Genomic DNA, 10,484 nt, shown 5'->3' on the forward strand with positions numbered 1-10,484 from the left:
TAGGGATTATGATAAACCATGCATTATTATAGTTTGAAGACATTTTCTATTGGTCATGTATGTAATGTATCTAAGTAACCATAAATCTAATAGTATCAAATTTGGGAAAGGTTCCATTCAATCGATGGAGTTCCCGTTATCACTCAAGCAACTTTATTATACTAGTACCAGCATGCATGATGGTCAAAACTCGTATCAATCATAATCACAATCACACGAAAAAAAGTGAAGGGCTTTCCAAAACATTATCAAAACTTGGTAACTATCATATAATCGATGGAAATGCTGAAGGGTTTCCTTACAGTTTATACATCATGCAATTGAAATGAGAATGTGTATACTGCACAGCACCATGACTTTAAGTCACTGACGTATGTTTCGACCACCTAAAACTTGTATAACAGACAGATTATTGTCCTCAATTGCAAAAACAAATTCGGGGCAAATTAAACACACTCTTACACAGCTTTCTCTTTATTCTGGTTTTCATCTTTAGCGTTATCGCCTATAGTGGACGCCACGTCTTTGCTGTTTTGATCATTCTGAGAATCAGCTTCAATGGCTGCTACGAGTTTGTTGCTTTGAGAATTGAGAGGTAGAATAGCTTCAATGGGTTCCACTAGTTTGGATTGTTGACCATTTAGAGCGGTAGCTTCAGTAGTTACTGCTTGTTTGGAATTTTGATCACTTAGAGGGATAGGTTCAGTAGTGGCCACCTGTTTACTACTTTGATAATCATTTTGGGGAGTACTGGCTTCAGCAGTGGTCACAATTGGGGACGAATCCATCAGACTGGCTGCAATTGCAGCCCTTAGTTCCTCATCTTCCATGTCTAATAACATTTCAGCTTCCCCGTGAGAAAGAAACTGATCATAGTGTTGTTGGTTCTCATTAACTCTCTGTTGTGGAGCCTGTACTGAGTTGCAAGATTTAGTTATCCTCTCAGCATCTTCAGGTGAAAGCCACTGACCAAAACCATTAGAAGCTTCAGATGAGGAGATGGGGAATTCTTTTGGAAAATTTCCCCTAACCAGGAATATGCTCCATCCAAAGCCTTTCAAAGAGTCAAGATAGGCAGAAAGGTAAAACTTGGAAAGGTGTTGTGGGGCTGCATAGAGACTGTCAAAATTATACCACTCCCCGTTCACTTTGCGGATACAAAACCAATGGTCTTGTAGATGACAAATGAAGGCATTTTCCAGCTCAGGGTCAATCTGGGCAGGCTCAGCAACTGGAGAGTCAAGAGGGATGACTTGTAAGTCCCACACTTCCAAAGCCTTTTGTAAAACCTACAGAAATGGCTTTGTAAATTGAATTAAATCAAAAAAATGCAAAAGGTCCGAATCCTAAATTGCCTTCCCAAAATCAATATTTGATGCAACGAACAAACATTTCAGTGATTTCACTAAATAAAATATAAACTACTTGTACCTTCAGTTACTAAAAATGGACCACAACAGTCAGTTAAATAAAAAGTCAAGAAACCCAGAAAACAGATGCAGCAGAAAGCCAATCAAACTTATGAAGAACCAGCTAAACCAGTAGAAGCAGGATAGGAAGATTTTCAAGAAAAAACAATTTGAAATTTTGCTTATTAGTTTATAAACATTTTATTCTTAGATATTTTAAAATAAATGTTCATATATGATATCTACACATGGATTGCTAATGATTAAGATTTCTTACGACTTTTTAATCTTATAAGACATGATATGATTTTTATGCAAACATAAAAATTTTAGTTGAGTTTTCTTACTTGATATATTATAGGTTTCATTATTACGAATTCTGCCCTTGTTCAACCACCATTAAACTAATGAACCGTGAATCCTTTCACTGCTTCAATGTCCATTTCAGTTTTAAAAACATTAGATCTGACAATAATACTTTTCCCAGAATCCCAATCATTCAAGGCATAGGATAGTAGTACTTGAATGATATATATAACAACAAATGATATATGAAAACATACAAAACAAAACCGTACATTGATTTTGAAATGCAAAGATGAAATAAAATCCAAAGACTGAATAATGCATATATAACAAGTCAACTAGTACAATAGAATCTTAAAAATTCAGGGATCCAGTGCTTGAAAGATCTTTCTGGAAAACTCTTTACATTATTTATGTGGCAAACTAAAAAATGAAAACTAAAAAAATGAAAGTTAGCCCCTTGAGATTGACCTTTACCTAGAGAGGTAAAACACACAAGGAGAAGGAGGGAAGAGAGGGTACAAAATCCCCATAGTACAGCCCACAGCCCTGGACCAAAATATATATATTAAGTTCTCTATGCGCTTGAGGTGTTTTTTCCAATGGCATAACATGTATTAATTTTTCAGTTGTCACATTCTTCTTTTTTTGTATTTCCATAGCGGAGGTTTAAACATATGTTATACTGTAATTGGAGAATAATACTGAAAACACCAAAAAACTCTAATTGGCATGTGCAAATCAATCATCATTAACTGAATCATTTGTTTTGAACAAACTGTAATCATAAAATTTATTCATTAGGCCAGTAAAAAGACATTTTGACTTCTCTATGGAAATGACCCAGATGGTGAGTCCTAGTGCAGCCAAAACATTGTGCCTTGGTGATCTAACGGTCATGGGTTTGAATTTGGAAACAGCCTCTTTGCATGCAAGGGTAAAGGCTATATTGAAATGACCTTGCTAAACTATAGGAAATAGGGAGCCATTGAGCTGAAACCATATTTTTTTAAGTTAGCAAGGATGTTTTATTTATATTGAGAAATCAGAATCAATACAATAACACTCCCTTAAGTTGGAGCATAAGGACCATATTTGCTCAGCTTGCAGCAAAATATGCTCGATCATTGGTCCTCTTAGACTTAGTGAATACGTTGGTCAACTCTTCACTAGAGTTGACAATCTACCTTAAAGGTGATGCCTCCATAGTGCAACTTTTCTCTAATGAAATAAGAATCTACCTCAATATGTTTGGTCCTCTTATAATTAGGGCAACTCGGAAGCACTAAGTGAACATGAAAACTCGTCCGAACTAACGAGTTAACTCATGAGTTTGATAACCATGAGTAGAGGAAACCCAAGTGTTGTCATTCCTCTATCCACATTTCAAGATTCAATGAAATTTAAGAAACAACTATCACAATACAACAATAGTACCCACAATAAAAAACCAATAAGGGTAAAATTGTACAAAAGAACTGTGCTCACAAAAGCAATTATCGAAGTTAGTATCCCATTTATATATTAGAAGATAGATTAGATAGATAATCCTAACCATCGCATACATACAAAACCTAAATGTCATTCTCAATACAAAGTGTGCGGGCATAACAGCATCATAATATCCATTGTCAAGATCATACTTATGAGTTGTACTAATTACAAATTTATATAGCGGAGCCAAAGGTCTAGAGCTAAAACAAAAGACTCATTGGAAGAACTGCCGAACAAAATGGCAATTGCAGCCCAAAATTTATCAACGGGTTCCAATGCATGAAACTTCAGTGCATCTTATTAATCATTCAATTTACTCCAAACAACTTGAACTATTTTGTTATCAAAGGATTAACAATAAATGGACCATGCATTGAATAGGAACCTCAAGTCCAATTATGATAATGAGCAAGAGTTTTGGATTAGAAGTTTGACCAAACTCCAAAGCTAAACCCTAATCTCCAAAGAAGCCACAATCACATGGAGAGTATATTATGGCACCTAAGTCCCAATATGATAATGATGAGCAAGAGTGGGATCAGCCGTTGGACAATTTGTAACTCTAAATCCTATATTCCAAAGAAGCCTATCACATGGAGACTATATTCTAGAGTCAATGAACGAAGAAGGAGAAATCATTGCAATAGATCTGGATGAAGAGGAGAGATCAAGCATTTTTAATCAAGAAGTGGGTCTTCCTCAAGCATTTTTAATTGAGAAGTGGGTCTTCCTCAAACTTAGACCACATAAGCAACAAACAATGACCCAAATAAAGAATCAATCGAAGTTAGCTCCTCATACCCAATTAAGGAAAAAGTTGGAGTTGTTTTCATCAAGCTCAAGCAGCCAAAGTCCTTTAGAATTCACCCAGTAATCATGCTTCTCAATTTAAAAAGGAAATTGGTAACTATTTTGCTAATGCTTCTTTAGTGGAAGACATGGAAATAGAGATCAATGAAATGAAAGATATTAAAAAGTGGACTTTAAATCTAACTCAACCTTATAAAATTAACTTGTAAGATGAGGTTTGCACCCACTTATATATTGTAAACTGACCTTATCTCTAGCCAATGTGGAATCTCAAACACCCACCCCTCATGCTGAGACATATACATCCCACCCCTCATGCTGAGACATATACATCTCGAACGTAGAAATAAATATTTGTGTGTGATTCAATAACAGGTGGCACTGTAGGCTCAAGAAACAACAAACCTTACTAGGATAAGCTTTTGAATGGCTTTGATGTCATATTAAGAAGTGAACTTTAAGCCTAACTCAACCTTATAGTACCGATAGGTAAAGTGAGGTTTGCACCCACTTATATACTATAAATTGATCTATATATATAGTCAATGTGGAATCTCCAATCAAAAACCCAAGTGTGTTGGACTAGTAGAGTGATCTCTAAGGTAGGACAAACAATTAAACAATGGTTTGTAGAGAGGAAGATTAAAGTACAATAGGAGAAACATTATGTTTGTTGTTTCAAAGCAAAAGATCAAGTGTATAGTCGGTAACCTCCTTGATCATCATCATTATAGAAAAACAGCTCCTGGTCCGGTTCATCAAGAGACAAATTAGAAACCATGATTTGATTGTGTACACTGAGGTTCATCAACTGACATATTTATCTAATTTTTTTTATAGTAGGAGTATCATAGACATATTTGGGCAAAATAAGTGTTGACTCAATATCTTGGCCCATGTTGGAGCCATGCTCGCTCTGCATTATAGCTTTAAAAAAATAGCTTTATTCAACTACTGCAACGGTATGTCTAACGTGTGAGAGGCATGACAACACTGCTTGTGTCAGTGAGGTGTTGACCACACGACATGGTGTGCTAGAGTCCCCTATATATATGTACAAAAACAGTAGTACGCAAACAAATATATGCATAAAAAATGACATTATACTAACTCAGAAGTTCAATTGGCTAAAGAGTTGTCAGAGATGACAAGGATGCAGGATCCATTCTGCAACCACAACAATGATAGTGGCTGCAATAGCAGAAAGTGTTGCAATCATGGATCCAAGACATTTCGGTATGCAACAATGCTATTGTGACTAGTTAACAACGCTTGAAACAATGTAAAAGGAGTAATTATTTAAGGATACATGCTTAGTCAAACAATCCAAAGCTTTAAACATATATTACATCTAACTCCCCCCTCCCTGCTATTCATATATGTCAATGCAAAGAACTTCCTTCGATAGACAACCACCAAGTAAAATAAGCACATGAGAAATATTTAATCAGTCAAACTACACTTGCAAAATCCAACACACAGCACAAGGCCATCCTGTGCCAAACAAGGTACGCACAAATCAAGCACAAGACATCCTTATATATAACGCTTCACAAACTCGTTTCCTCCGTTTTATAAACTAAAAATATCATAAAAACCATTTATAAATTGAAGAAGTCAACTCCAGAAAAATAGACACATATATTCACCCCTGCGCCACAGTCTATAAGCTTGTATTGAACAACTCAAGGAGTATCTAGGGCCACAAAAGCCCCAAAAATCCTCAAATAATAAAAAGAAATTAAAAACCGCTTATATTAAACTAATCCAAGCAACTAGAAACTTCCAAAACAAAAAACGACGATAAGCACATCACATTCTCACGAACACGTCAACAACCCACGGCGAAAAAGGCGAAAACAAAAATTAGGGAAAGAGAAACCCTAACCGAACCTGGATGCTGAAATCGCCGTCGAGCGACACATTGTGCGATTCGAAATCGGCAGAGGAGAGCGCGGGGAGCATGACCTGGCGCTCCTTGCGATCGAGATCAGAAGCGAGCGCGGCCAAATCGAACTCCGAGAAGAACGGACCCTGCAAAACGGTGTTCACGCAATGCACCGCACACAGCTTCGACTCCTGCACCTCGTGGTACAGCATCCCTCCATTGCTAGCTCCTTCCATCATCATCGAACCCGCAATCTCGAAAAATCCGCGAAGGGGAACGGACTATAAACCCTAATTGCTATTCGCGGTGCTTTTGGTTCGTTCTCTTTGGTTGTGTGCGATGAGAGGTAACGGTGAAAGTGAGAGAGATGGGGAAGGAAAGGAACTGTAACGGATAAAAAAACATACCTCATCTTCTTTCCAATGCAATATAAAAAGATAATATAAACTGCTTATTCATTAAAAATTATTACACACGTGTCTATTGTCGGTATGTTTCTTTTTTATTTTTGTCGTTCAACTAAATTTAAATATATATATATATATATATAATATTTTAAAATTTTAAATTAACATTGGATTAATCTGTAATAACAAAAACAAAACAGTAAAATTAAATTAGTGATCCATTAATAATAATTATGTGTATTATTATTCTATAGTATAATTATGTTTTTTTTTCTCTCAAGCAAATTATATTTTATATTGTTTTCTAAATATTATTTTCTTATTTAAATTTAAATATTATATATGTAAAATAGTTATATATTTAAAATATTATAATTTAAATTAAAAATAATTTATATTATAATATATATATATATATATATATATATATAATAAGTGAAGAAAAATTATTAGATTCTAGTTTCGCAAAGTGATAAATAACAAAAGATAGAAGGAAACCAAGTTTTTTTGTGATTTTCTGTCACAGTATGATTGAATGGGGCATCGTGTGGAGATGCCACGTGGCATCTTGCGACGGTGATCAATTACGAGCGGACCGTTGTTAATTTCATAAGCATATTCCTGATAGAAGGATAAAAATTAGGAATGGCAGCATGGATTTCAGTATCTCATATTTACTTTTGTAAAAAAATTCATCTCCATTCCATACTTAAATTCAACAGATATCAAATTTTTGTCTCATTCTCATCTTCATCGGATAACTGGTATAATCTCATACTCATATCCGTACTCATCTTCTTACTACTTTAATATTAATTTTAATTAATTTTTATAAAATAATAAAAAATTACGATAAAGAAAATATAATATTATCAAATATTCAATATTAGGAGGATGATTTGTTTCTTCGATATCAAATACTTTGAAATAAATTATAATTGTTTACATTTTAGATTAGAATACCAAATAAAATCTCATGAGAACCAAACCATTTATTAAATTTGCAAACATTAATGAAACCTAGTTGATAAATTTTAAAAATATTTTTAAAATAATATAAAAGGAAAAAAAAATATTCAAATTAAAATATATTTTAAATGTTTGTTTACTTCAAATTTTTAAACTATAATGAATATATTTTTTATACACTAATAAAAGTTATAATACATCATTTGATCAAAATGACGCAAAGAACAAATAATAAACATAATAATAAAATTTTAACATAGATCTTGTATCTTTTGAACTCCAATATATGTTGGATGATTGTAACAAAATATTCATGGCAATTACATTACATTTTTATATTGTAGTAAATAAAAATTATTTATACAATTATAGTAAAAAAATTAAAGTATGATTGTAATGAGTTAGAAAATAAAAAATAATTAGATAAAATTTATCGAAATAGTATTCTACATGATGAAAATAAACAAAAAATAAAAATATTAAAAAATTAACAAATGTGTGTCTTATAAACAATTTGAAGACTATTGAAAGAAATCGCACAAAGAAAAACAAATATATAATTAAGGGTGTGATAAGATGGAAAATATCTTAGAGATCTAAGAAAACTTTTCAAATATCAACATATATACTTAAGGGTTGATAAAAAATGACGCAAAAAACAGATAATAAACATAATAATAAAATTTTATCATAGATCTTGTATCTTTTGAACTCCAATATATGTTGGATGGTGATAAAAAAATATTCATGGCAATTACATCAAATTTTTATATTGTAGTAAATAAAAATTATTTATACAATTCTAGTGAAAAAATTAAAGTATGATTGTAATGAGTTAGAAAATAAAAAATAATTAGATAAAATTTATCGAAATAATATTCTACATGATGAAAATAAAAAAAAAAATAAAAAAATTAACAAATGTGTGTCTTATAAACAATTTGGAGACTATTGAAAGGAATCACACAAAGAAAAACAAATGTATATTTAAGGGTATGATAAGATGAAAAATATCTAAGAGATCTAAGAAAACTTTTCAAATATCAACATATATACTCAATGGTTGAGAAATAACAAAAATTGTTTTAGCGAAACAAAAGAGTTCTTCAAATGAAACAAAAATTACTAATAATAAGTAAAGAATTTTTTATTTATTTTATATTACCTAGTAAATGAAAGGTTTATGCTATTAAACACTTAAATTGAGAGTATTAAATATTCTCATGTGAAAGAAAAATATACAATAAATAAAAATATTAAAAAATAATATAAATATTCAAATGTTAAACATAAAAGTTTTTTAGTTGAGATATATAATTTTAATATAATTACATAAAGGTTGTGATAAGATAAAAAATATATTAGAGATGCGAATGAGTTTCATGATAAACCAAATAATTAGAAGAAATAAAAAATAAAAAGTATATATATATATATAGGGTTACTTAATTAATTGTGAAAATTTTAATAATTTAAACGAGTATGGAGATGTGGCGGGGACGAGTATTATGGCAGGGATATATACATCCCCATTCTCATCCCCATACCCAATTGAAAAAATTGGGGATTCCCCATACCCATACCCATACTCAATCAATGCGGGGATTTCCCGTCAAAATGGGAACGGGTTCAGGCAATACCCACGGGAACGAGTTTATTTGTCATCTCTAATAAGAATCCCAAAATTAGACCCCGATGAAGAAAAAACAATATGCAATGATAGTGTTTTCGTTATTGGTGAATTTATGTCGTATTTTTTAAAAAAATATTTTTGTTTAACAATAAACTTTTTGTTTATAACATTAATTGCTCATTTATCAATTTATTGTCATATAATTTTTCTGTTTTTTAATTATTATTATATATATATATATATATATATATATATATATATATATATATATATTCTAATACAAAAATAAGAAGATAAAAATATAAACTTTAAAATATTACATTAAAATAAATAAATTATCGATTTTCAATTTATCCAAAACAATTTTACAGACACTTTAGAAAAAAAATATGAAAGTAATTTTACCTATACATATCATCAATAAGATTAATATTAAAATAATGGGTAAAACCCTCTTTCTATTCTGCCCTAATTTTTAAAGGGTTGCCCCTAATCTAATGGGCCTAAGGGTTGGCCCATAGGGTGTCTAAGGCCTTAAGGCAGCCAAACCCCTCTCACTTTTGTCATTTTTGCAGAAACAGTACTCTCACACTCTCCTTTTCCCCACAAAGGCTCTGCTAGGGTTTAGCCCCAATCTTGGTCAAGCTAGTTCTAAGCTCAACTCATCTTCACGTAAGATAAACCCCAACCCCTACTGGTTCCTTTCAAAGTTCTTTTTGGTATTTTTCCACTAGAGGTCCACTTTAGTAACCTCGTTCCTGTTTTGTGCTACTGGTTCCAGTTCTTAGATCTGCACTTGGAGTTGTCGGTCCCGTTGGTTTAAGAATCGAAGTCCAGTATTAGCTCCTTTCCAGGTAAGGGAAGCTAGAGTTATGAGTTTTAGTCTATTCTTGGTCTGTTTGGAAGTTACTTGATGTTTGCATAGTCTGTACATTGCTGTGAATGTTTGGATTGCCATGTGTGGTTGTATTGGTTGTGAAAATGCGACTATTGCGGGGAAATAGTGGCGAGATCTGTTGTTCTCGCCCAAGCGAGACCGACTCGTCCAGGCGAGACTGACAGGGACAGACCAGGGTGACACTCAGAAGCCCTCGCTCAGGCTAGAGGGGTTCCCTCGTTTAAGCTACAGGCTCTCGCTTAGGCGAGACCGCGACAGAGACCTTGGGAGATTCTCGCACACTCGCTTAGGCGAGACCTCCCTCGCCTGAGCGAGACAACCCCTCACCCAAAGGTGAGGTTCCTCGCCTGGGCTAAACTGCAGCGACACCCCAAGGCTTTCACGCCTTCTCGCTTAGGCGAGCGTCTCTCGCTTGAGCGAGACAACGCCTCGTTCAAAACAACGAGGTCCGCTGCAGGCCATGCTATTTTCTTCGCCTAGTTGTTATGAGTTGATCAATTTATGATATATTCCATTTATTGCATGAGGCATGTGAAATGTATGACAAAATCGGTGACTATGAACTAGATTGATGTGATTGTGTGATCTTGGCATGTGAAATGAAAGTGATGGTTGGTAATCAAAGTGGCATGGTATTGGCATGAGATAAAATTATGTATTCATGAGTTGG

General features: G+C 33.3%; 1 protein-coding gene across 1 annotated transcript; it reads right to left on the bottom strand.

Annotated features, from left to right (window-relative positions):
• Positions 1-245: 245 nt before the first annotated feature.
• On the bottom strand, positions 246-6,315 carry LOC114167108 (Josephin family protein). The gene is made up of 2 exons (XM_028052066.2): positions 5,913-6,315; positions 246-1,289 (listed from the first exon to the last, which is right to left on the bottom strand). Exons 1-2 carry the CDS (start codon positions 6,147-6,149, stop codon positions 459-461), a joined length of 1,068 nt encoding a protein of 355 aa, XP_027907867.1. The 5' UTR covers positions 6,150-6,315; the 3' UTR covers positions 246-458.
• Between the last annotated feature and the right edge of the window lie 4,169 nt (positions 6,316-10,484).

This window comes from Vigna unguiculata, chromosome 10, assembly GCF_037176805.1.
Source record: "Vigna unguiculata cultivar grain cowpea cultivar isolate G323 ecotype 2 chromosome 10, ASM3717680v1, whole genome shotgun sequence".
NCBI lineage: Eukaryota > Viridiplantae > Streptophyta > Magnoliopsida > Fabales > Fabaceae > Vigna > Vigna unguiculata.

What these genes read in the sequence shown, in the direction of transcription:
- LOC114167108 (XM_028052066.2), bottom strand. Translation starts at nt 6,149, where the DNA reads ATGATGATGGAAGGAGCTAGCAATGGAGGGATGCTGTACCACGAGGTG. An exon ending in ACGGCGATTTCAGCATCCAG is followed by an intron (nt 1,290 to 5,912) that starts GTTCGGTTAGGG and finishes CCATTTCTGTAG; the next exon opens with GTTTTACAAAAGGCTTTGGA.